Source organism: Coregonus clupeaformis, chromosome 6 (assembly GCF_020615455.1).
Source record: "Coregonus clupeaformis isolate EN_2021a chromosome 6, ASM2061545v1, whole genome shotgun sequence".
In the NCBI taxonomy this organism is placed as follows: Eukaryota; Metazoa; Chordata; class Actinopteri; order Salmoniformes; family Salmonidae; genus Coregonus; species Coregonus clupeaformis.
This window is the reverse complement of record NC_059197.1, coordinates 9,135,943-9,163,442: the sequence shown is the minus strand read 5'-3', so window position 1 is coordinate 9,163,442 and position 27,500 is coordinate 9,135,943. Positions and strand designations below refer to the sequence as shown.

At 45.3% G+C, this 27,500-nt stretch overlaps 1 protein-coding gene and 1 pseudogene across 2 annotated transcripts in view; both read right to left on the bottom strand.

The window, feature by feature from the left end:
• LOC121565842 (transcription elongation factor SPT6) overlaps window positions 1-14,472 on the bottom strand; it is a 36,670-nt gene extending 22,198 nt beyond the window's left edge. Inside the window, exons 1-15 of one of the 2 annotated variants that reach the window (XM_041876228.1) lie at window positions 14,289-14,472; window positions 13,600-13,730; window positions 13,241-13,426; window positions 12,954-13,024; window positions 12,586-12,775; window positions 12,402-12,486; window positions 11,877-12,132; window positions 11,174-11,275; window positions 10,939-11,052; window positions 10,754-10,843; window positions 10,514-10,656; window positions 10,177-10,322; window positions 9,979-10,095; window positions 9,590-9,719; window positions 7,644-7,794 (exon numbers count right to left, since the gene is read on the bottom strand). In XM_041876228.1, coding sequence (XP_041732162.1) covers window positions 7,644-7,794; window positions 9,590-9,719; window positions 9,979-10,095; window positions 10,177-10,322; window positions 10,514-10,656; window positions 10,754-10,843; window positions 10,939-11,052; window positions 11,174-11,275; window positions 11,877-12,132; window positions 12,402-12,486; window positions 12,586-12,775; window positions 12,954-13,024; window positions 13,241-13,426; window positions 13,600-13,699 — 1,881 coding nt within the window. In that variant the 5' untranslated portion in view covers window positions 13,700-13,730; window positions 14,289-14,472. The remainder of the gene's footprint in view (window positions 1-7,643; window positions 7,795-9,589; window positions 9,720-9,978; window positions 10,096-10,176; window positions 10,323-10,513; window positions 10,657-10,753; window positions 10,844-10,938; window positions 11,053-11,173; window positions 11,276-11,876; window positions 12,133-12,401; window positions 12,487-12,585; window positions 12,776-12,953; window positions 13,025-13,240; window positions 13,427-13,599; window positions 13,731-14,288) is intronic. The other variant, XM_041876227.1, reaches the window with a different exon arrangement.
• A 9,858-nt stretch (window positions 14,473-24,330) lies between these two features.
• LOC121567131 lies at window positions 24,331-25,920 on the bottom strand (annotated as a pseudogene).
• Window positions 25,921-27,500: the final 1,580 nt, after the last annotated feature.

Below are 27,500 nucleotides of genomic sequence, written 5' to 3'. Positions count from 1 at the left end.
TGGTATACAAAGTACAGTGGTGCGTAAGGGTTTTGCAGTTAAAATAAATCTCAAAGTACCATGGTAAAGAGTGTCAATTGATCTCAAACACTGAGCGGAAGCATTCATATATAAAATATCCCCATAGTCTAGTAAAGGCATAAATGTAGCTGATACTAGCCTCCTTCTGGCTTCAAAAGAAAAACAGGCCTTATTCCTAAAATAAAATCCCAATTTCAGCTTCAATTTTTTTGTAAGTTGTTGAATATGCAATTTAAAAGAGAGGCCATCATCAATTAGAATTCCAAGATATTTATATGAGGTTACAACCTCAATCTCCTTGCCCTGACAAGTAGTAACAGGTGAAAGGTTCAGAGGTCTATTTCTTGCATTAGAAAACACCATTAGTTTAGTTTTGTCAGTATTGAGGATAAGCTTCAATTGACACAAGGGCCAATGACAGAGACCTCTGTGCTCTTGGAAACTTTCAACACTCTAGAAATTGTTTTATACCCTTCCCCAGATATATGCCTCATCACAATTCTATCTCGGAGATCTACGGACAGTTCCTTGGACTTCATGGTATAGTTTCTGCTCTGACATGCACTGTCAATTGTGGGACCTTACATACAGTGCATTCGGAAAGTATGGGCCTTGGTCAGGGAGGTAGAACCTTCCAGAAGGACAACCGTCTCTGCAGCACTCCACCAATCAGGCCTTTATGGTAGAGTGGCCAGACGGAAGCCACTCCTCAGTAAAATGCACGACAGCCCGCTTGGAGTTTGCCGAAAGGCACCTAAAGGACTCTCAGACCATCAATCAATCAATCAATTTTATTTTATATAGCCCTTCTTACATCAGCTAATATCTCGAAGTGCTGTACAGAAACCCAGCCTAAAACCCCAAACAGCTAGTAATGCAGGTGTAGAAGCACGGTGGCTAGGAAAAACTCCCTAGAAAGGCGAAAACCTAGGAAGAAACCTAGAGAGGAACCAGGCTATGAGGGGTGGCCAGTCCTCTTCTGGCTGTGCCGGGTGAAGATTATAACAGAACCATGCCAAGATGTTCAAAAATGTTCATAAGTGACAAGCATGGTCAAATAATAATCAGGAATAAATCTCAGTTGGCTTTTCATAGCCGATCATTAAGAGTTGAAAACAGCAGGTCTGGGACAGGTAGGGGTTCCATAACCGCAGGCAGAACAGTTGAAACTGGAATAGCAGCAAGGCCAGGCGGACTGGGGACAGCAAGGAGTCACCACGGCCGGTAGTCCCGACGTATGGTCCTAGGTGCTGAGAAACAAGATTATCTGGTTTGATGAAACCAAGATTGAACTCTTTGGCCTGAATGCCAAGCGTCACATCTGGAGGAAACCATGCACCATCCCTAAGGTGAAGGATGGTGGTGGCAGCATCATGCTGTGGGGATGTTTTTCAGCGGCTGGGACAGGGAGACTAGTCAGGATCGAGGGAAAGATAAAGGGAGCAAAGTACAGAAGGATCCTTGATGAAAACCTGCTCCAGAGCGCTAAGGACCTCAGACTGGGGCGAAGGTTCACCTTCCAACAGGACAACGACCCTAAGCACACAGCCAAGACAACGCAGGAGTGGCTTCGGGACAAGTCTCTGAATGTCCTTGAGTGGCCCAGCCACAGCCCGGACTTGAACCCGATCTAACATCTCTGGAGAGATCTGAAAATAGCGGTGCAGCAACGCTCCCCATCCAACCTGACAGAGCTTCAGAGGATCTGCAGAGAAGAATGGGAGAAACTCCCCAAATACAGGTGTGCCAAGCTTGTAGCGTCCTACCCAAGAAGACTCAAGGCTGTAATCGCTGCCAAAGGTGCTTCAACAAAGTACTGAGTAAAGGGTCTGAATACTTATGTAAATGTGATATTTCAGTTTTTAATTTGTAATACATTTGTTAAAATGTCTAAAAACCTGTTTTTGCTCTGTCATTATGGGGTATTGTGTGTAGATTGATGAGAAAAAACAAACAATTTAATCCATTTTAGAATAAGGCTGTAACATAACAAAATGTTGGAAAAGTCAAGGGGTCTGAATACTTTCCGAATGCACTGTAGACAGGTGTGTTTCTTTCTAAATCCTGTCCAAACAATTGAATTGGCCATAGGTGGACTCCAATCAAGTTGTAGTGACATCTCAATGATGTTTAAAGGAATTGGATGCACCTGAGCTCAGGTAGCTTAGTGGTTAAGAGCGTTGTGCCAGTAACCGAAAGGTCTCTGGTTCTAATCCCCGAGCCGACTAGGTGAAAAATCTGTCGATGTGCCCTTGAGCAAGGCACTTAACCCTAATTGCTCCTGTAAGTCGCTCTGGATAAGAGCGTCTGCTAAATGACTAAAATGTAATAGCAAAGTGGTGTCAATACTTATGTAAATGAGATATTTCATTTTCTAAAAATAAAATAAATAAACATGTTTTCACTTAATGAATTTTGAATTCAGAATGTAACAAAACAAAATGTGGAATAAGTCAAGGGGTATGAATTTATTTATTTATTTTATTTCACCTTTATTTAACCAGGTAAGCCAGTTGAGAACAAGTTCTCATTTACAACTGCGACCTGGCCAAGATAAAGCAAAGCAGTGCGATAAAAACAACACAGTTACATATGGGGTAAAAAAAACATAAAGTCAAAAATACAACAGAAAATATATATACAGTGTGTGCAAATGTAGCAAGTTATGGAGGTAAGGCAATAAATAGGCTATAGTGCAAAATAATTACAATAGTATTAACACTGGAATGCTAGATGTGCAAGAGATTATGTGCAAATAGAGATACTGGGGTGCAAAAGAGCAAAATAAATAACAATATAGGGATGAGGTAGTTGGGTGGGCTAATTTCAGATGGGCTGTGTACAGGTGCAGTGATCGGTAAGGTGCTCTGACAACTGATGCTTAAAGTTAGTGAGGGAGATAAGAGTCTCCAGCTTCAGAGATTTTTGCAATTCGTTCCAGTCATTGGCAGCAGAGAACTGGAAGGAATGGCGGCCAAAGGAGGTGTTGGCTTTGGGAATGACCAGTGAGATATACCTGCTGGAGTGCAGACTACGGGTGGGTGCTGCTATGGTGACCAATGAGCTAAGATAAGGCGGGGATTTGCCTAGCAGGGGATTTATAGATGGCCTGGAGCCAGTGGGTTTGACGACGAACATGTAGTGAGGACCAGCCAACAAGAGCGTACAGGTCACAGTGGTGGGTAGTGTATGGGGCTTTGGAGACAAAACGGATGGCACTGTGATAGACTACATCCAATTTGCTGAGTAGAGTGTTGGAGGCTATTTTGTAAATGACATCGCCGAAGTCAAGGATCGGTAGGATAGTCAGTTTTACGAGGGCATGTTTGGCAGCATGAGTGAAGGAGCCTTTGTTGCGAAATAGGAAGCCGATTCTAGATTTAACTTTGGATTGGAGATTCTTTATGTGAGTCTGGAAGGAGAGTTTACAGTCTAACCAGACACCTAGGTATTTGTAGTTGTCCACATACTCTAGGTCAGACCCGTCGAGAGTGGTGATTCTAGTCGGGTGGGCGGGTGCCAGCAGCGTTCGATTGAAAAGCATGCATTTAGTTTTACTAGTGTTTAAGAGCAGTTGGAGGCTACTGAAGGAGTGTTGTATGGCATTGAAGCTCGTTTGGAGGTTTGTTAACACAGTGTCCAATGAAGGGCCAGATGTATACAAAATGGTGTCGTCTGCGTAGAGGTGGATCTGAGAGTCACCAGCAGCAAGAGCGACATCATTGATATACACGGAGAAAAGTGTCGGCCCAAGAATTGAACCCTGTGGCACCCCCCATAGAGACTGCCATAGGTCCAGACAACAGGCCCTCCGATTTGACACACTGAACTCTATCTGAGAAGTAGTTGGTGAACCAAGCGAGGCAGTCATTTGAGAAACCAAGGCTATTTAGTCTGCCAATAAGAATGCGGTGGTTGACAGAGTCGAAAGCCTTGGCCAGGTCGATGAAGACGGCTGCACAGTACTGTCTATTATCAATCGCGGTTATAATATCGTTTAGGACCTTGAGTGTGGCTGAAGTGCACCCATGACCAGCTCGGAAACCGGATTGCATAGCGGAGAAGGTACGGTGGTATTCGAAATGGTCGGTGATCTGTTTGTTAACTTGGCTTTCAAATACTTTCGAAAGGCAGGGCAGGATGGATATAGGTCTGTAGCAGTTTGGATCTAGAGTGTCACCCCCTTTGAAGAGGGGGATGACCGCGGCAGCTTTCCAATCTCTGGGGATCTCAGACGTTATGAAAGAGAGGTTGAACAGACTAGTAATAGGGGTTGCGACAATTTCGGCGGCTAGTTTTAGAAAGAAAGGGTCCAGATTGTCTAGCCCAGCTGATTTGTAGGGGTCCAGATTTTTGCAGCTCTTTCAGAACATCAGCTGTCTGAATTTGTGTGAAGGAGAAGCGGGGGGGGCATGGGCAAGTTGCAGCGGAGGGTGCAGAGTTGGTGGCCGGGGTAGTGGTAGCCAGATGGAAAGCATGGCCAGCCGTAGCAAAATGCTTGTTGAAATTCTCGATTATTGTAGATTTATCAGTGGTGATAGTGTTTCCTAGCCTCAGTGCAGTGGGCAACTGGGAGGAAGTGCTCTTATTCTCCATGGACTTTACAGTGTCCCAAAACTTTTTGGAGTTAGTGCTAAAGGATGCACATTTCTGTTTGAAAAAGTTAGCCTTTGCTTTCCTGACTGCTTGTGTATATTGGTTCCTAACTTCCCTGAAAAGTTGCATATCGCGGGGGCTATTTGATGCTAATGCAGTACGCCACAGGATGTTTTTGTGCTGGTCAAGGGCAGTCAAGTCTGAGGAGAACCAGGGGCTATATCGGTTCTTAGTTCTGTATTTTTTGAATGGGGCATGTTTATTTAAGATTGAGAGGAAATCACTTTTAAGGAACAACCAGGCATCCTCTACTGACGGAATGAGATCTATATCCATCCAGGATACCTGGGCCAGGTCAATTAGGAAGGCCTGCTCGCTAAAGTGTTTTAGGGAGCGTTTGACAGTGATGAGGGGTGGTCGTTTGACCGCGGACCCGTTACGGACGCAGGCAATAAGGCAGTGATCGCTGAGATCCTGGTTGAAGACAGCTGAGGTGTATTTAGAGGGTATGTTAGTCAGGATGATATCTATGAGGGTACCCATGTTTACAGATTTAGGGTTGTACCTGGTAGGTTCGTTGATAATTTGCGTGAGATTGAGGGCATCTAGTTTGGATTGTAGGATGGCCGGGGTATTAAGCATATCCCAATTTAGGTCACCAAGCAGTACGAACTCTGAGGATAAATGGGGGCAATCAATTCACATATGGTGTCCAGGGCACAGCTGGGGGCTGAGGGGGTCTGTAGCAAGCGGCAACAGTGAGAGACTTATTTCTGGAAAGGTGGATTTTTAGAAGTAGAAGCTCAAACTGTTTGGGCACAGACCTGGATAGTATGATAGAGCTCTGCAGGCTATCTCTACAGTAGATTGCAACTCCACCCCCTTTGGCAGTTCTATCTAGATGGAAAATGTTATAGTTGGGGATGGAAATTTCAGAATTTTTGGTGGCCTTCCTGAGCCAGGATTCAGACACTGCTAGAACATCAGGGTTGGCGGAGTGTGCTAACGCAGTGAATAACTCAAACTTAGGAAGTAGACTTCCTGATATTTACGTGCAAGAAACCAAGACTTTTGCGATTACAGAAGTCAGCAAATGATAGCGCCTGGGGAGTAGGAGTGATACTGAGAGCTGCAGGGCCTGGGTTAGCCTCTACATCACCAGAGGAACAGAGGAGGACTAGAATAAGGATACGGCTAAAGGCTTTAAGAACTGGTCTTCTAGTGCGTTGGGTACATAGAATAAAGGGGGCAGATTTCCGGGTGTTGTAGAAAAGATTCAGGGCATTATGTACAGACAAGGATATGGAAGGAGATGAGGAAAGTGGAGGTAAACCTAAGCGTTGGGTAACAATGAAAGAGATAGCATCACTGGAGGCACCAATTGAGTCGGTCTCCGCGTGTATGGGGGGTGGGACAAAGGAGCTATCTAAGGCAGGTTTAGCTGGGCTGGGGGATCTACAGTGAAATAGTACAATTAGAAATAACCGAAACAACAATAAGCTAACCATGTTTGGGCTGAGGCTAAACATTAACAGGATGTAGTACCGTAAAAAGGAACAGTCCAGCAGACATCAGCTGTATAGCTGAGTTATCATAAGGTCCGGTGAACAGCAATAGGATAGTTCGGAGGCTGCTAAAGCACTAGCGAGTAAGAGGCCACGGCTAGCGTGTGCTAGCGGGCCGGGGCTAGCAGATGGAATCTTCGTGGTCGACGTCGTAACCACATCAGACGATTTCATCGGCAGACCAGTCGTGTAGGATCGGCGGGGCTCCGTGTCAACACTAGGTGGTCCCGTCCGGTTGACAGAGAGGTAGATAGCCGGGAGATGGGCCTAGCTCAGGATGATTAGCCAGACCACAGCGTCCATTTTGTTGCAGCTAGCTGGTAGCGATGAATCCGGAGTTAAAGGTCCAGTGATTCAGTGATTCCGGCAGAAAACTGATAACGCGCTGTGCAGACTGGCCGAATAATAGTCCAGACTAGAGCTGGCTGGTGAGTGGTGCAGGCCACGGACAATGGTGAAAAACCGCTAACGGTAGCTGATAGCAAGTAGCTAGTTAGCTGGCTACTCCCGTCCGGTAGACCTAGAGGTAGATATGAGCCTGGATCTAGGCTAGCTCGAGGCTAACTGGTGCTTGCATCGGGGGCAGTGGTGATTAGCCAGACAGCAACATCCATTCGGTTGCGGCTAGCTAGTTGCGATCCGGTGATTAATGTCCAGTGATTAAATTAATCCAGCAGAAAAAAAATCCAATGTTCTGGGTGAAATACCGCTAACTGTGGCTAATAGCAAGTAGCTAGTTAGCTGGCTAGCTAGTTTCAACTGGAGATTCTAGATAAAAGGTAAGTCAATAATAGAATCCGTTCCACATTGAGTGAGGCGGGTTGCAGGAAAGTATATCTTGTAGAAGGATGAAAAGTCTGATAGGGAAATATGTACGAAAAATACAAAAAAAACAGGGTATTTACAGGCTATTTACAGACACACGACAAAAACAGAACTGCACTACTACGCCATCTTGGATTATGAATAGGGAAAGGGGATACCTAGTCAGTTGTACAACTGAATCCATTCAACCAAAATGTGTCTTCAGCATTTAACCCCTCTGAATCAAAGGAGCAGTTGTTGTGGGGGCTTAACTGCCTTGCTCAAGGGCAGAACAGCAGAATTTTCCACCTTGCCGGCTCAGGGATTCAAAGAAGCAACCTTGCGGTTACAGTCCCAATGCTCTAACCGCTAGGCTACCCGACGCCTCTGAAGGTACTGTATATCCCATGAAAGACCTAAATAAACCACTAATACAATCAACAAAGAAGTGGAGGTAATTGCAGAATATGGTTACAAAATTGCAGTAACTTTCCCCAAATTCCCAGGTTTTCCATGAAATCCTGATAGAAGGATAAAGGATTTCTTGCTTTTCACTCCTGATTCCAGAAATCTTCCAACCGGGATTTCTGGAAAAACTGGGAATTTTTGGTAAATTACCATGATTTTTCAACCCTATTGCAAATAGATGGTGTATACCTTCTTTCCCTTCTTGGTGGGTTTGATGTTGATCTTGGCTCTCTCCTGGAACGTCTGTCGGAGCACATGTCTGACTAGAGGCTCTCGAGCTATCTGCATGGCCACCATGTAGCGAGTCCCCTCCAGTACTGCCTCCGCTGTGCTGAATTGGCTGCACAGGCAGAGAGAACATACAGTGGGGAAAAAAGTATTTAGTCAGCCACCAATTGTGCAAGTTCTCCCACTTAAAAAGATGAGAGAGGCCTGTAATTTTCATCATAGGTACACGTCAACTATGACAGACAAAATGAGGGAAAAAAATCCAGAAAATCACATTGTAGGATTTTTATGAATTTATTTGCAAATTATGATGGAAAATAAGTATCTGGTCAATAACAAAAGTTTCTCAATACTTTGTTATATACCCTTTGTTGGCAATGACACAGGTCAAACGTTTTCTGTAAGTCTTCACAAGGTTTTCACACACTGTTGCTGGTATTTTGGGCCATTCCTCCATGCAGATCTCCTCTAGAGCAGTGATGATTTGGGGCTGTCGCTGGGCAACACAGACTTTCAACTCCCTCCAAAGATTTTCTATGGGGTTGAGATCTGGAGACTGGCTAGGCCACTCCAGGACCTTGAAATGCTTCTTACGAAGCCACTCCTTCGTTGCCCGGGCGGTGTGTTTGGGATCATTGTCATGCTGAAAGACCCAGCCATGTTTCATCTTCAATGCCCTTGCTGATGGAAGGAGGTTTTCACTCAAAATCTCACGATACATGGCCCCATTCATTCTTTCCTTTACACGGATCAGTCGTCCTGATCCCTTTGCAGAAAAACAGCCCCAAAGCATGATGTTTCCACACCCATGCTTCACAGTAGGTATGGTGTTCTTTGGGTGCAACTCAGCATTCTTTATCCTCCAAACAAGACGAGTTGAGTTTTTACCAAAAAGTTATATTTTGGTTTCATCTGACCATATGACATTCTCCCAATCCTCTTCTGGATCATCCAAATGCACTCTAGCAAACTTCAGACGGGCCTGGACATGTACTGGCTTAAGCAGGGGGACACGTCTGGCACTGCAGGATTTGAGTCCCTGGCGGCGTAGTGTGTTACTGATGGTAGGCTTTGTTACTTTGGTCCCAGCTCTCTGCAGGTCATTCACTAGGTCCCCCCATGTGGTTCTGGGATTTTTGCTCACCGTTCTTGTGATCATTTTGACCTCACGGGGTGAGATCTTGCGTGGAGCCCCAGATCGAGGGAGATTATCAGTGGTCTTGTATGTCTTCCATTTCCTAATAATTGCTCCCACAGTTGATTTCTTCAAACCAAGCTGCTTACCTATTGCAGATTCAGTCTTCCCAGCCTGGTGCAGGTCTACAATTTTGTTTCTGGTGTCCTTTGACAGCTCTTTGGTCTTGGCCATAGTGGAGTTTGGAGTGTGACTGTTTGAGGTTGTGGACAGGTGTCTTTTATACTGATAACAAGTTCAAACAGGTGCCATTAATACAGGTAATGAGTGGAGGACAGAGGAGCCTCTTAAAGAAGAAGTTACAGGTCTGTGAGAGACAGAAATCTTGCTTGTTTGTAGGTGACCAAATACTTATTTTCCACCATAATTTGCAAATAAATTCATTAAAAATCCTACAATGTGATTTTCTTTCTCATTTTGTCTGTCATAGTTGACGTGTACCTATGATGAAAATTACAGGCCTCTCTCATCTTTTTAAGTGGGAGAACTTGCACAATTGGTGGCTGACTAAATACTTTTTTCCCCCACTGTACTATTAGTATTATTGTGGAAGGTATAGGTTTGCATCTCAAATGGTGCCACTTGAGATGCAGCCATGTACAAGTTTGCATATTCACCTCTCAACACCACCCCTGTTACTGCTGAAATGGTTGGGTTATCTTTATATGAAAGTGTATTCTGTATAAAGTGCAATAATGTGTCGCTGGTTAACCTGCAGATGTAGTCCTTAGCCAGCTCCATGGGCTCAGCAGGAAACTGCTCCGTCTCGTGACGCTGGTAACTGTCACGTAGGTTCTCTCCAAACTGCTCTGGAGTCAGACCAAACTTTTTGGCCAGGCCATCTGATGAGAGAAGCCTTTAAATGGTGGACTCAAAAACAGCTGCAAATACAGTCGGCTTGTGATACAGCAAGTGCACTTCGATTGGCAAACTCTGTTTAAGTACACTAGTCACAGTTTTCCAGTCGCACATTCTTTCGCAAGTTTTTGTATAATCACGAGCTAACTGTATAGACCTGAAGATGTACTGTATGGCACACAAATATGTCTGTAATAGGTGCTGATAGTGGCACCTACTGGACACACATGATAAAGCACTCACCCAGTCCTGCACACTGGCAGATGCTGTACATATCCCTGCGAGACGCAAGCTTCAGGTCCGGCCCCTTCGACTGCTCCTCTTCTTCCTCTTCCTCCTCCTCTACTTCCTGCTCATTACCTGCGAACAGAAGACATGAGAATTACTCTGGTGAGGGCAAAGGTGCTTTCACAATCTTACAATATATAATCTAAATCGTACCATCTTCATCCACTTCTTTGATCTTCTTCAGCTTCTTCTTGCTGGACCTGGCTGCATTCTGCATCTTTGGAATATCCCGGCCATAGTACAGCAGGAAATGGTTGTAGACGTCGCCCAGTTCATCACTAGACTGGACATCCTTCAGCCTTGTCAGACAAACATAATCAGGTAAGCATTCCGATACAACAAAGATAATAAAGGTGTCATAACATAACTAGCGTACTGTCCAGGGGGTGTACTTGTACATCAAGCTGCCTCACGCTACAGAAACAGAAGATGGGCCGTTCTGGCTCAGACAACCCTTACTTACAAACATGTTTGACATGACAAGCCTTACCTCTCTAAATCTGAAGTGTCTAGTGGTCGAATGCCATCAGCCAGTGGCTTATCTGGGTCTGCTGAGATCTGTTCAAACTGGTATCCTTGCATCTTCTGGAACAGGCGTCTCAGGTTCTGTTTGCGGGTTTTCAGCTGGGTCCACTGAGGAGGAAAGAAAGTCCCACATTAAACAGTAATTAAACAGAGAGAATAAATGAAGGGTTAAAGTTAACAAAAATCCAATGCTACAGTATATTACCTTCTCATCCCACTGCCAAACCTTCCACAGATCATTGATATTGAGTTCAGGCTCCACATACTCTTTCCTGTAGAACGCTATGAACGGAACCTAAAGGTGAAACAATGAAGAAAGTTGTATTAACTGTGAAAAATTATATGGAAGAACTCAACTTTACCTACAGTACTAGAGGGACTGTGTAATACCTCAAAATGTTGGTTTCTCATGAAATTCAAAGCCTCTTTTATCTTCTGGATGGTGCTGGGGCCTTTTCTGCTGAAAGAAGTGGTTGGACCTCTGTCCAAATAGTCTGCATTCTCCTGAAAACACAGAATATTAGATTTTAAAAAACACAAGCATTTTAAAAACAGACCTAGACTGTAGCTTCAGCTTGAACTAATTGTCTTATGAGACCTAGCTAAAAGATCATCACTCCAGTACCTGCATGGAGATGGTGAGAGTAGAGAAGGCATTCCTATAGATCCACTCAGCCTCTTGTTCCAGCTCATCATCCTCTGCTGGCTTCACACGAGTGGAGCGTAGCTAAAAACAACAAGACCACACACATAGAAAAGGGTATGCAGTGGTATTCAAAGTCAGTGGTATTCAAAGTCAGTGGTATTCAAAGTCGGGGTCGCGGGGGAACTACAGTGAGGTCGACCCCGGGGGGCAAAAATTAAGAGTACAGATTATTGTATGGGACAATATGCAAAGGTTTTTGAGAAAGATAATTATAATTTTTGTATTTTATTTAGTAAATGTATTTATTGGTTTCTTTTCATTTTGATAAGAGATGAAAATGTAATGAATTTAAGGTTATTTGTTGATGTAAAAATCGAAATGTACCGATTTTAAGGTTGTGTCATTATATTTGGCGTGGGGTGGGGTCACGCGATATTGCAAAAAAAATGTGGTCCCCAGAAATTCTGGCTGAAGAAATGGAGTCCCCCCTGAAAAAGTTTAAATACCACTGGGCTACAGTCAAGCCCATAACAGTTATAGGTGAGTTTCAGGTGCTCACGTGTCCTAATGACTATAACTGTGTCCCAAATGGCACCCTATTCCCTATATAGTGCACTACTTTTGACCAGAGCCCTATGGGTCCGGGTGCCATTTGGGACGCTTCCTATAGAAGTATACACACCTGGAACCTCTCTGGCATGTCAGTGGAGCGGATCTCATTGTCCTGATCCGTCATGTGACTGCTCTCCAGTTCGCTAGGCTCATAGATCTCAAAGATACTGCGTCGACCCACCCTCTTCTTGGCCTGCTTCTTGGGCCGGTCCCATGACTCTTCATCTGCATCCTCTTCCTCCTCCTCTGCATCTTCATAGGCTTCAGTGTCAAACTCGGCAAAGTCAAAGTCCCCTCCAAATATCTCCTGGGCCTCCTGAAGGGCTCTGTAAAAAGGGAGTGGTGCTCAGTACTAAATATTGCATGTGAGTAAAGTAAACATGTCTATGTCCCAAATGGCACCCTCTATGTCCCAAACGGCACCCTATTCCCTTTATAGTGCACTACTTTTGACCAGGGCCCATAGGGGAATAGGGTGCCATTTGGGACACATCTACCATATCAAATTATATTGCACAGATAAGACTTCTTGCAGGTGGAGAGGCTACTGCAAATGGGGATCTAAGTGATTAAATTAAATGTCAGAATCACTTACGCATCTGTATATCCAGGCAGCTTCTTCCTCCACTTGGGTTTCTTCAAGGGCTGTCCGTCATCGTCCACAATAAAGTCATCGATATCTGAGGAAATAAAAATAAAAAAATGACTCAAATATTTTCAAACGGCTAACTCAAAACAACTCCACTGTTTATAGATGAAGCAACTAAAATGTTTCATACCAGACTCTTCATCATCCTCCTCCTCATCCTCCCCGGGATGCAAAGGCACATCCAATGCTTCGCCCTCATCCGCTCCCGTCCCCATGAAGATCTCATCCGCTATCATGTCCTTCTCATGGGCCTCCCTGACGTCTTCATCTCCCTCCTCATCCTCATCGTCCGACATGTCTCGCAAACGACGGAACTTTTGCTGTTTATGGGGATAAGTAAGGAGTAGAGGTATCAGGGAAACATTTCTGTCAATATCCTTTTACATAGTATTTTTAGAGAGTGGGACTGTGGGACATGACATGAGACCTCAGCTGTGTGTTATACAATGTCCTGATGACAATGCATTTTGCTTGTCAGAATGGCATCGGAATACTTACCCTTTTCACTTTTACTCCCAAATTCTCCTCAATGAGATCAATATCATCATCATCCAAGCGGTCGTCAAAGCCTGTAGACAGAAAACGCAAGATACTCAAACACTAAAGGTGATTATTACTGATATTCATGATTCTGCTGCACACTGTTTGGTGTCACAAATCATGAAGGCTTGAATCTGAATGGGCAAAATATAATCAAAGGGTTTACACCATTATAGTTTATTCAAAGACTGAAGAGAAGGAAGCAATCACAGTGCATTTACACCAATTTATGAATGACCACTTACTTCTCTTCCTCTTACGGTGTCCAATTTCCTCCCCAGAGTCACTATCTCCTTCTTTATCTTTCTTCCCTTCTTCCTCATCCTCTTCCTCTTCCTCCCCTTCTCCTTCATCCCCACCATCATCAATCAGACCACGGAGGTTTCCATCCTCATCTTGGTCCTCTGTATTCTCCTCTTCCTCCTCCTCATCTAAGTCACAAATCAAGAAGTTGCACATCAAGTAAGATGACACATGACGTGTGCAGCCTGCACATTGTTACCATCGATCTTATTTAGGGTAGTTGTGATGATAAAAACTCTGTCAAGGGACATCTTTGAAATAAAATCAAAATTATTATCATGCTGTACAATGAATAGATTACCATCATTTGCTCTAGCATGCTTCAGTGCCTTTTTCTCTGTGTTCTCTGGACTCCCAAATTCCTCCTCAGACTCCTCTGCTTCCCTCTCGATGAAATCCATGTTTAGGGGCTGTTGAATAGATAATAAACAACTAAACAACATGATTTTCATTAGCTAGTTATGTGTCAAAGAAAAGTATTTGGAAACAATGTTATGGGACATGACATAGGACAAAATTATTCCATCATTTTAAAAACGTTAACTAATTTATTACATCATATTTTACAGTTTAAGTGTTTAAGTATGGCTATGTCATAAGGAAACCTTATTGTCAACAAAGAAATATTAGGCTACAATTCGCTATGATGATAAGACGCTGCTGTCTGCCATGGCTGACTGGTAAAATGCAGAAGAACATTATTATAGCCAGGGAGCGAGGACATTGCTAGATATCAAAAGGTTTAGCTAGTTAGCTACGATACAAATGCATATGACTTTGCAAATAGTCAAAGGTAGTCTTAGCTATCCAACGGATATCAGGCTGGAGCTGCAGGTATCATTCTTCTTAGCTACAACAAGATAGCTAGCTAGCTTGCATAACAACAATGGAAAGAGATGGCTACCGAGCTAGCCCCATCTACTGTAGCTAGCATGCAGTTGTATTGCCAGAAACAGCTGGCTGACTCCCATTGCCCATAACAGTACATACCTATGTGACAGGATTCAGGACCGGCTCCTTTTTAAGTTGACTAATTAGCGAAGTGTGATATGGAAAATAGATTCATTTCCCCACGACCAAAATGTATTAGCTAGCTAGGCGCAAGCACATTTCCAAGACTGGAATGCAGAAAAATCCCTCAATCTCTAAATGAAGGCGAGGCACGTCACAGATGGAACACAGATCTCCTTGGATTGTAGAGTGCAATCCTTGCATTATACTTTTCAATGTCTTCGTATATTATTTTTCAAGTGTTATGCTATGCAACATAAGACATTTTGGTTTTGCATTACTTTTCAATGTCTTCTTTTTGTAATATTTTTATGTAACATAGAAAATGTTATTCAGTTTAATTGGACCTTGTGTTTAAAGTATTATATCATCAACACCAGTACACAAAATTAACTTGAAATATAACTTTCTTTTAGAAAACACATTCATTAAAAAATAATCAAAATACTGATGGAAAACTGTAATAGTGTTGTTACACAATGTCACAGAAAATTGAATTTATCTGAAGCTCATTTAATGTACAGTTGAAGTCGGACGTTTACTTACATCTTAGCCAGATACATTTAAACTCAGTTTTTCACAATAAAAATTCCCTGTTTTAGGTCAGTTAGGATCACCACTTTATTTTAAGAATGTGAAATGTCAGAATAATAGTAGAGAGAATGATTTATTTCAGCTTTTATTTCTTTCATCACATTCCCAGTGGTGGGTCAGAAGTTTACATACACTCAATTAGTATTTGGTAGCATTGCCTTTAAATTGTTTAACTTGGGTCAAACGTTTCGGGTAGCCTTCCACAAGCTTCCTACAATAATTTGGGTGAATTTTGGCCCATTCCTCCTGACAGAGCTGGTGTAACTGAGTCAGGTTTGTAGGCCTCCTTGCTCGCACACACTTTTTCAGTTCCGCCCACACATTTTCTATAGGATTGAGGTCAGGGCTTTGTGATGGCCACTCCAATACCTTGACTTTGTTGTCCTTAAGCCATTTTGGCACAACTTTGGAAGTGTGCTTGGGGTCATTGTCCATTTGGAAGACCCATTTGCGACCAAGCTTTAACTTCCTGACTGATGTCTTGAGATGTTGCTTCAATTTATCCACATAATTTTCCTGCCATCTATTTTGTGAAGTGCACAAGTCCCTCCTGCAGCAAAGCACCCCCACAGCATGCTGCTGCCACCCCCGTGCTTCACGGTTGGGATGGTGTTCTTCGGCTTGCAAGTCCCCCTTTTTTCCTCCAAACATAACGATGGTCATTATGGGCAAACAGTTCTACAAAAAAGTACAATCTTTGTCCCCATGTGCAGTTGCAAACCTTTTTATTTATTTTTTATTTATTATTTATTAATTATTTTTTTCGGGGGGGAATGGATCAGCTTAATATTGCAGATAGATTGTATCTTCTATCAATGTAATTGTCTGCATCACTTCCAATCCCCCATGTTTAAAAAAAATATATATATCCTCCCCTTTATTACTTTTCAACCCCACCATCCTTTCCCTACTTGGAGTAAATTAGTGAACAACAATGCCCAGGCCTCTACTTCCGGTCTATACTTACTATCTACACCTTAAAAAGTATTTGATCCCCTGCTGATTTTGTACGTTTGCCCACTGACAAAGACATGATCAGTCTATAATTTTAACGGTAGGTTTATTTGAACAATGAGAGACAGAATAACAACAAAAAAATCCAGAAAAACGAATGTCAAAAATGTTATAAATTGATTTGCATTTTAATGAGGGAAAAAAGTATTTGACCCCCTCTCAATCAGAAAGACTTCTGGCTCCCAGGTGTCTTTTATACAGGAAATGAGCTGAGATTAGGAGCACACTCTTAAAGGGAGTGCTCCTAATCTCAGTTTGTTACCTGTATAAAAGACACCTGTCCACAGAAGCAATCAATAAATCAGATTCCAAACTCTCCACCATGGCCAAGACCAAAGAGCTCTCCAAGGATGTCAGGGACAAGATTGTAGACCTACACAAGCTGGAATGGGCTACAAGACCATCGCCAAGCAGCTTGGTGAGAAGGTGACAACAGTTGGTGCGATTATTCGCAAATGGAAGAAACACAAAATAACTGTCAATCTCCCTCGGCCTGGGGCTCCATGCAAGATCTCACATCGTGGAGTTGCAATGATCATAAGAACGGTGAGGAATCAGCCCAGAACTACACGGGAGGATCTTGTCAATGATCTCAAGGCAGCTGGTACCATAGTCACCAAGAAAATAATTGGTAACACACTACGCCGTGAAGGACTGAAATCCTGCAGCGCCCGCAAGGTCCCCCTGCTCAAGAATGCACATATACAGGCCCGTCTGAAGTTTGCCAATGAACATCTGAATGATTCAGAGGAGAACTGGGTGAAAGTGTTGTGGTCAGATGAGACCAAAATCGAGCTCTTTGGCATCAACTCAACTCGCCGTGTTTGGAGGAGGAGGAATGCTGCCTATGACCCCAAGAACACCATCCCCACCGTCAAACATGGAGGTGGGAACATTATGCATTGGGGGTGTTTTTCTGCTAAGGGGACAGGACTACTTCACCACATCAAAGGGACGATGGACGGGGCCATGTACCGTCAAATCTTGGGTGAGAACCTCCTTCCCTCAGCCAGGGCATTGAAAATGGGTCGTGGATGGGTATTCCAGCATGACAATTACCCAAAACACACGGCCAAGGCGACAAAGGAGTGGCTCAAGAAGAAGCACATTATGGTCCTGGAGTGGCCTAGCCAGTCTCCAGACCTTAATCCCATAGAAAATCTGTGGAGGGAGCTGAAGGTTCGAGTTGCCAAACGTCAGCCTCGAAACCTTAATGACTTGGAGAAGATCTGCAAAGAGGAGTGGAACAAAATCCCTCCTGAGATGTGTGCAAACCTGGTGGACAACTACAAGAAACGTCTGACCTCTGTGATTGCCAACAAGGGTTTTGCCACCAAGTACTAAGTAATGTTTTGCAGAGGGGTAAAATACTTATTTCCCTCATTAAAATGAAAATCTATTTATAACATTTTTTACGTGTTTTTCTGGATTCTTTTGTTGTTATTCTGTCTCTCACTGTTCAAATAAACCTACCATTAAAATTATAGACTGATCATGTCTTTCTCAGTGGGCAAACGTACAAAATCAGCAGGGGATCAAATACTTTTTTCTCTCACTGTATATATATTTATTTTTTTATTTTTTTGCTCCTGAACTTCTTCTACTCCCAACCTCTCCGATCATTTTCATGATGTCCATCCGGTTTGCTTCTATATGCCTGTCACGGTTTCGGCCGAGGCTGCGCCTCCTCCTGGTTCGGGCAGGCGTCGACGTTCGCCGTCCCCGGAGTACTAGCTGCCACCGTTGAATGTTTCTATGTGTGATTGCTTTTGTCTGTCGGTCTGTCACACCTGTGTCTGTTTGTGTCTGATTACGTGTCCTATAAGTTCCCTGTTTTGTATTGGTTAGATTGTGTGTTGTTGTTCGCCTGTCCGTAGTGCTGCGTGTTTGTTCTCTGTTTTTTATATTACGCTTGTTGCGTAATTGCTCGCCTCTGTTTGTTCATTGTGGCCGTGTATTTTGTATCGTTGCCTTTTGGTATTATTAGTAAACTCTGTTGGACTGAGCCTCGGTGTCCTGCGCCTGACTTCCACACCACATACACCTCACCTTTTGACAGAACAACACACCAAGATGGAGTCAGCAGGAGCAGTGGCGGCACTCAGGTCGCTGGAGGATCGGATCAGCGACCAAGACACCATGATCCGGCAACTTGGGGCCGCCATGAACGAGGTTTCCAACACGCTGCGCCGGTTGGTGACTGGGGAGGTGCCCACGCCTTCGCACACCATCCCATCACCAACGGCCAGTCCTCCTCTCTCAGCACCGGAACCCAGTGGTATTCGGCTCTCGCTCCCGAGGGCATATGAAGGTTCTGCAGCCGGGTGTCAGGGATTTCTCCTGCAGGTGGAACTTTACCTGGCTACTATACACCCGGCGCCCTCTGGATACGAGAGCGTCTCCGCCCTCATCTCCTGTCTATCCGGCAAGGCGTTGGAATGGGCCAACGCCGAATGGAGGGGAATAGACGCCGCAACCATCACCTACGCGGAGTTCTCCCGCCGCTTCAGGGCTGTCTTTGATCATCCACCTGAGGGTAAAGCGGCGGGAGAGCGTCTGTTCCACCTCCGACAGGGGAAGAGGAGCGCCCAGGAGTTCGCACTGGAGTTCCGGACACTAGCAGCGGATGCGGGGTGGAATGAGAGGGCCCTCATCGACCACTACCGGTGTAGCCTACGAGAGGACGTTCGTCGTGAGCTGGCCTGCAGGGACACCAACCTGTCATTTGACCAGTTGGTAGACATTTCCATCCGTCTAGACACCCTGCTGGCTACCCGCGGACGTCCCGAGTGGGGGTCGTCCATTCCACCCTCCAGCACCTCCGAGCCGATTCCTATGGAGCTCGGGGGTGCTGGCGCTAGAGAGAGGAGGAGAGGGAACCTGAGGGGGGCCATCCCCTGCACCACCTGCGGTCGTGGAGGGCACACCGCGGCCAGGTGCTGGGGAGGGTCTCCTGGGAGGGGTGACAACAGGCCACGCACTGGGGAGTCATTTCAGGTGAGTAGGCGCCCCACTTACCCAGAGCTTTCTGTTGGTCACATGAGTATTCCTGTGAGATTTCCACAGGTGGCACCTCATTCCCAGTATAAGGCGCTAGTAGATTCAGGCGCTGCTGGGAACTTTATTGATCGGGCATTTTGTGGTAGGTTAGGGATTCCCCTTCGGCCGGTAGAAGCTCCATTTTCTGTCCACGCATTAGACAGCCGGCCGTTGGGGTCGGGCCTGATCAGGGAGGTCACAGCACCACTGACAATGACAACGCAGGGGGGTCACGAGGAGATCATTCAGTTTTATCTGATTGACTCTCCTGCGTACCCCGTGGTGTTGGGACTTCCCTGGTTAAGCACCCATGATCCTACTATAGCGTGGCAACAGAGGGCTCTTATGGAGTGGTCTGCCCAGTGTGTAGGGAGATGTCTAGGTGTTTCCTTAGGGGCGACCTCGGTAGAGAGTCCGAACCAAGTGCCCGCACTGCGCATTCCCCCTGAGTATGAGGATTTAGCACTTGTGTTTAGCAAATCGAGGGCAACACGGCTGCCTCCTCATAGACAGGGGGACTGTGCGATAAATCTCCAAACAGGAGCGGCTCTGCCACGGAGTCGTGTGTATCCCCTGTCTCAAGAGGAGACAGCGGCTATGGAGACTTACATAGCCGAGTCCTTGGCACAGGGATACATACGGTCCTCTACTTCCCCGGTCTCCTCGAGTTTCTTCTTTGTGAAAAAGAAGGATGGGGGATTGCGCCCGTGTATTGATTACCGTAGTCTCAATCAGATCACAGTTAAATACAGCTACCCACTTCCACTGATTGCGACGATGACGGAATCATTACGCGGCGCGCGGTTCTTCACAAAGTTAGATCTCAGGAGCGCGTATAATCTGGTGCGCATTAGGGAGGGGGATGAATGGAAAACAGCATTTAGCACCACCTCGGGTCATTACGAGTATCTCGTCATGCCATACGGGTTAATGAATGCTCCTTCAGTCTTCCAATCCTTTGTTGACGAGATTTTCCGGGACATGCATGGGCAGGGTGTGGTAGTTTACATCGACGACATCCTGGTGTACTCTTCCACACGAGCCGAGCATGTAGCTCAGGTGCGCCGAGTGTTGAGAAGACTGCTGGAGCATGACTTGTATGTCAAGGCAGAGAAATGCCTGTTCTTCCAGGAGTCCGTCTCCTTTTTGGGTTATCGGTTGTCCGCGTCAGGTGTGGAGATAGAGGTAGACCGGGTATCGGCCGTGCGTAATTGGCAAACCCCAACTACTGTAAAAGAGGTGCAGCAGTTCTTGGGTTTTGCTAATTACTACCGGAGGTTTATTCGGGGTTTTGGACAGGTTGCAGCTCCCATTACATCTCTGCTAAAGGGGGGTCCGGTTCGTTTGCAGTGGTCGGCTGAGGCGGACAGGGCATTTGTCAAACTGAAGAACCTGTTCACCTCGGCTCCGGTGCTGGCGCATCCGGATCCCTCTTTATCCTTCCAAGTAGAGGTGGACGCGTCCGAGACCGGTATTGGGGCAGTCTTGTCACAACGGTCCGGCGCGCCACCTAAGCTCCGCCCCTGTGCGTTCTACTCGAAGAAGCTCAGCTCGGCGGAGCGCAACTATGATGTTGGGGACAGGGAGCTGTTAGCCGTAGTCCAGGCCCTAAAGGTGTGGAGGCATTGGCTTGAGGGGGCTCAACACCCTTTCCTCATTCTGACAGATCACCGTAACCTGGAGTACATCCGGGCAGCGAGGAGATTGAACCCTCGTCAGGCTAGGTGGAACATGTTCCTAACCAGGTTTGTTTTTAAGATCACATACATCCCAGGGTCCCAGAATGGTAAGGCAGACGCCCTGTCCCGGCGGTATGACACAGAGGAGAGGTCCAACGAGCCTACTTCCATATTGCCGGCGTCTTGTTTGGTGGCTCCGGTGGTATGGGAGGTCGATGCGGAAATCGAGCGGGCACTGCGTACCGAACCTACTCCCCCTGAGTGTCCTGTGGGGAGGACGTACGTTCCGCTCGAGGTTCGTGATCGACTGATTTATTGGGCTCATACATCACCCTCCTCTGGACATCCAGGTATTGGCCGGACAGTGCACTGTCTTAGCATGAAATACTGGTGGCCAACGTTAGCTAGGGATGTGAGGGTTTATGTCTCCTCCTGCTCGGTATGTGCCCAGTGTAAGGCGCCTAGACATTTGCCCAGGGGTAAGCTACATCCCCTGCCCGTTCCACAATGACCATGGTCCCACCTATCGGTGGATTTCGTAACTGATCTACCCCCCTCCCAGGGGAATACCACCATTTTGGTCGTTGTGGATCGGTTTTTTAAGGCCTGTCGTCTCCTTCCAATGCCGGGTCTCCCTTCTGCCCTACAAACCGCTGAGGCCCTATTCACCCATGTGTTCCGGCACTATGGGGTCCCCGAGGATATTGTGTCTGACCGAGGTCCCCAGTTCACCTCCAGAGTTTGGGGGGCGTTCATGGAACGGTTGGGGGTCTCGGTAAGCCTTACCTCGGGGTACCACCCAGAGAGCAATGGGCAGGTGGAACGTGTCAACCAGGATGTGGGTAGGTTTTTGAGGTCCTATTGCCGGGACCGGCCGGAGGAGTGGTCTAGATTCCTCCCCTGGGCAGAGATAGCCCAGAACTCTCTCCGCCACTCCTCCACCAATTTAACACATTTCCAGTGTGTTTTAGGCTATCAGCCGGTCCTGGCACCATGGCACGAGAGCCAGATCGAGGCTCCTGCGGTGGACGAGTGGATTCGGCGCTCGGAGGAGACGTGGGACGCTGCCCATGTCCATCTGCAGCGTGCCATACGTCAACAAAAGGCGAGCGCCGATCGCCACCGCAGTGAGGGACCGGTGTACGCACCGGGAGATCGAGTCTGGCTCTCGACTCGAAACCTGCCCCTCCGCCTGCCCTGCCGGAAGCTGGGTCGGCGGTTTGTGGGGCCCTTCAAAGTCCTGAGAAGATTGAACGAGGTGTGTTACAGGTTACAACTACCTATAGAATACAAAAATATTAACCCCTCGTTCCATGTGTCTCTTCTCAGGCCGGTGGTAGCTGGCCCACTCCAAGAAGTTGAGATAGGAGAGACCCCTCCGCCCCCTTTGGACATCGAGGGGGCCCCGGCGTACAGGGTCCGGACTATCTTGGACTCGAGGCGCCGGATGAGTGGTCTCCAGTATCTCGTGGAGTGGGAGGGGTACGGTCCGGAGGAACGGTGCTGGGTGCCCAGGAGGGACATCCTCGATCCATCCCTCCTGACGGAGTTCCACCGTGGGCATCCCACGCGCCCGGGTCCGCGTCCTCCTGGCCGTCCCCGAGGCCGGGGTCGGCGCACGGCTGGAGCCGCGCGTCAAGGGGGGGTACTGTCACGGTTTCGGCCGAGGCTGCGCCTCCTCCTGGTTCGGGCAGGCGTCGACGTTCGCCGTCCCCGGAGTACTAGCTGCCACCGTTGAATGTTTCTATGTGTGATTGCTTTTGTCTGTCGGTCTGTCACACCTGTGTCTGTTTGTGTCTGATTACGTGTCCTATAAGTTCCCTGTTTTGTATTGGTTAGATTGTGTGTTGTTGTTCGCCTGTCCGTAGTGCTGCGTGTTTGTTCTCTGTTTTTTATATTACGCTTGTTGCGTAATTGCTCGCCTCTGTTTGTTCATTGAGGCCGTGTATTTTGTATCGTTGCCTTTTGGGATTATTAGTAAACTCTGTTGGACTGAGCCTCGGTGTCCTGCGCCTGACTTCCACACCACATACACCTCACCTTTTGACAATGCCATATCTTTCTAACTGTGCTCTTTCCCAAAAGCTCCCAACATACAACCTATATACTTATTATGGACACAGTATGCTTACATTATTAGCTATCTTTGTTATTATTTGTTGTTATTTGTTATTAGTCCCATCCTTCAACTCTATTCAATACCTCCCATCTATCTCTTAACACCATCCATATAGGATTTCTATTTGCCATATATATTTCAACTGTACTGTGATGTTTTACAGAAGTTCTGAACCTTTCTATTCTCATTGCTTCTACAGATTGTGAATTAAAAATAAACATTTTTGCTAAAAGTATTATTATATTATTGATTGATTGACTATGACTTTTCAGATCACCCAGTAATGCTATCTGCAAGGTTAGCTCCAGGTAAATATTGCAATCCTTTAGCCATTCCTGGACCTGTGTCCAAAAACAAGCTACAAATGGACAGAACCAAAACAAATGATCTAATGATTCTGTCTCTTCACAGCAAAATCTGCAGAGCTGGGAAGATTGTATCCCCCATATAAATAACATTCTATTGGTAGCAAGAATTTTATATAATAATTTAAATTGAAAGATTCTAATTTTTGAATCCGGTGTCGTTTTGCGTGTCAGTTCATAAACACTATGCCATGGGATCGGTACGTCAAAGATCTCTTCCCAACTATTTTGCATTGCAAACCTTAGTATGGCTTTTTTTATGGCGGTTTTGGAGCAGTGGCTTCTTCCTTGCTGAGCGGCCTTTCAGGTTATGTTGATATAGGACTCGTTTTACTGTGGATATAGATACTTTTATACCCGTTTCCTCCAGCATCTTCACAAGGTCCTTTGCTGTTGGAAATTGCTCCCAAGGATGAACCAGACTTGTGGAGGTCTACAATCTTTTTTCTGAGGTCTTGGCTGATTTCTTTTGATTTTCCCATGATGTCAAGCAAAGAGGCACTGAGTTTGAAGGTAGGCCTTGAAATACATCCACATGTACACCTCCAATTGACTCAAATGATATCAATTATCCTATCAGAAGCTTCTAAAGCCATGACAACATTTTCTGGAATTTTCCATGCTGATTAAAGGCACAGTCAACTTAGTGTATGTAAACTTCTGACCCACTGGAATTGTGATACAGTGAATTATAAGTGAAATAATCTGTCTGTAAACAATTATTGGAAAAATTACTTGTGTCATGCACAAAGTAGATGTCCTAACCGACTTGCCAAAACTATAGTTTGTTAACAAGAAATTTGTGGAGTGGTTGAAAAACGAGTTTTAATGACTCCAACCTAAGTGTATGTAAACTTCCGACTTCAACTGTAAGTATCAGATTGTGAAGGAGCTGTAGAGTAGCCTACAATAATTTTCATGGCAAATAATAATCTTCATTCATAAAAAAAAAAATCAAAATACTGATGGAAAATTGTAATAGTGTTGTTACACAATGTCACAGAAAATGTAATTTATCTGAAGCTCATTTAATGTAAGTATCAGATTGTAAAGGGGCTGTAGACTAGCCTACAATAATTTTCATGGCAAATAATAATCTTCAGATCAGACAAAATAACAATGAAAAAACTCCACAATCCTACAGCTTTAAGCCAACTTTCAATCCTCTTTGAGATGATCAAGGTGCATCAGATTCCTCCTGCAGGACTGCTCTATGACACTTGCTCCACAGGTCGCATTTGAACATCTCCAATCTAGATATGTAAAGACAGGAGTACAGTAGTTATCATTTGTTAAATTCATTCAAAGATTGATGGAAGTGAACAGGGTGTGCAGAGAATACTGAGACAGACATAAGATAGACAAGTGTCCTACTTACGTGAACATGTGGCGGTGCGCCTAAGACATACGCTACAGCACTGCCAATGTCGACTGCTTCTAAACACTGTAGGAAGGCAGTAGAATTATAACGTACACATTCAAACACAATCATAAAGCCTGTATGCACAGATATCTTTTTTTTTTTTTATCATTCACCTTCAAACTGTCGTAGGTAGCAGCAGCCTTCTCTGGATGGAGTCTGTGAAGCCGGAAAGCAAATTCTGTTTCCACCATACCACATACACTGTCCAGAGGAAAACAGAAACACTGGGTTAGTTTCAGCTTTACATTAATGGCTCTAATGATTACATTGTGCATTAGCTAGATAAATCTGTTGATTTTAAACATCAATGTAGTCTGTCATGAGGACACAATGGCCTGATATTGTGGAACGTTACCAATAATAGAACACATTGTTTTCAGCAGTGTAATGTTGGTGTACTGTACTCACAATATGATAAATGAGCGCAATTCAGTGCTGGGTGGCTACGGACGACTGATCAGCTCATTGACAATATAATGAAATATTTCTAATAAGAAGACTAGGAATTAACAACTTACCATGGCTCGAATGTGGGTTTTAGCCTCTCGCAGCTCTTGCCGCAGCCCTTCTGTCAGTCAGGGCAGTCACAGCATACTTGGTAGCACTATAGAAGTTCGTATCAGCACTGGAAACTACACGATGTCCACTCATACTATAATAGAAGAAGATACATTATGGTTTGTACTATCAGTGGATTGTCCAAAGAAAAGCATTCACTGCAACCTGAGTCCAATTGCATATCTGAAGGTAGAGATAGAGTTGTACGGTACCTGTTTATGTTTCTGATGTGCCATCATCCACCTTCCTCTCCTTCATAGACTGGTATGCCTCTCGTGTGCAGATAGACAATGCAATGATGTTCACCTGTAAAATACATCCATTGAATATCAATGTGATATTAAAAAATTGAGTGAATGACACAGAACGTGTGACGGCCATCCCTTGTTTTTTTTAGATAAATATGGTCAGTGACATTAACACAGAGATTGACAGTTACATCAATAAGAAATGCTATTAAATGATGCAGAGCATGACACAGGATAGTGAAAACATCCCTTGCTTTTTGACTGTGAGTCGCTCTGGTTAAGAGTGTCTGCTAAATGAAAATAAAAATAAAAGATAAATATGGACAGCAGTTGACATAAACACAGAGATCATTGACAGTGACACCTACATCAATCATTGTCCTCCAGCCATCGGTTTTGCCATTCAACTGTGACTCTGAATGGGCCAGGCCAGCATTGTTGATGCACACATCCACTCCCTGACGGAGAGTCTTGATGGCAGAAAACATGGAAAGGATCTCCTCTTCATTTGAAAGGTCACATTTGTAGGGAACAAGGGTGCCACTGTGCCCAGCGCTCTGACATTCTGCTGCCAGTTTCTAAAATCAAGAGGTAAGAGGACTTCATGCACTATGTTCCATAGGTTAAAACACCATGGTGAAGCCATATTTACATTTACATTTTAGTCATTTTCAGATGCTCTTATCCAGAGCGACTTACAGTTAGTGAGTGCATACATTTTTCATAGAGTAATACTTTTTCATAGAGAGTAATTCACAAATGTGCTTCATTTGACACAGAATATTTTCTACAATATTATATACTACTGTGAGTACTGTGGAACACATCATAAAAGTAATGAAACAGTTTGCAAAGAATACTTCACAATTGGCATAGATCAGGTGTCATTAGACTGTAGATCTGCTGAGGGAATTCTTCCGCGCTGCCGCATCAGGTCAAGTGGGCTTGATACTCCTCAGTACTCCTGACAACGAAAACCCCAACCATGGCTGGGAGACCACTTCGGCCGTCATCATAACTAAGGGCACGATGATGATGGTGCAGGCCGAAGGGAGTAGAAATGGGAGGACACGGTAATGAAAGGGCCCCCCAACCATATTGCCTGGGATGTGCCCGACCGGCGCCATCCCCTCTCCCCGCTAGTCACGGCCACATGGGGCAGGGATTGGGGAAGCCGGTGAACCGGGTCTTCCCACCACGGTCTCACATATCAAGCGATTGGGTCCTGCCCACGACCCATTCGCGGCCCCAGGTACCTAGCAAACCACTCTGCGCCCCCGGGCAGGCGGCGGTATAATGTCTCCCCTCCCGTCGCCTTGGCGACGGCGGCGGCGGATCGCCTGGACGCTTCAGCTCTATCTAAAACCATTCTGCGAACAATGACCAACACCATGGTGAAAGGCCGACAGGGAGAAGAATGGCAAACTTCCAAACCCTGCACAGCCTCTAGCCTCGGTGGAAAGCAAACAAGGGAGGGCACGGTAATCCAAGTTTCCCCCCACCACAACACACAGCCATCAATACTGACACGCATGCGGTGAGGTGCGAGGGGCAGGAACGGTAACAAGTATCACATAAGCATAAGCGAACATAAAATCAGAACATCTTCATACAACGGCTGAGGGCGCTACCTCCGATTACCGGTCGAATAATCCCTTTTGTTATATTGCCCTCAAGGTTTCTTACGGTGCCAGACGGAGACAAGCAGTAGGAAACGGATGCCCATCCTAGCTGAAGGTTGCCAGATACAGTAGCGCTAGTCCTTGGCGATCTCAATCCGGTAATTAGTGCGTAGCACATTGATGACTCTCAGGACGACTGACGGCCAGTCTGTAAGACGGAAAAGGGTCCGCTCCCGCCAAGCGGATCAACCGAATGTCAAAGGGACGAGCCCCGCTTGGCCGAGGCTCCTCATGTCAAGTGAAGAAATTCAATGAAGCCAGGGCAAACTACAGTGCATTGGGAAAGTATTCAGACCCCTTGACTTTTTCCACATGATGTTACATTACAGCCTTATTCTAAAATTGATTAAATAGTTTTTTCCCCCTCATCAATCAACACACAATACCCCATAATGACAAAGCAAAAACTGGTTTTTAGAATTTTATGCAAATATATTGAAAATACAAAACGGAAATATCACATTTACATA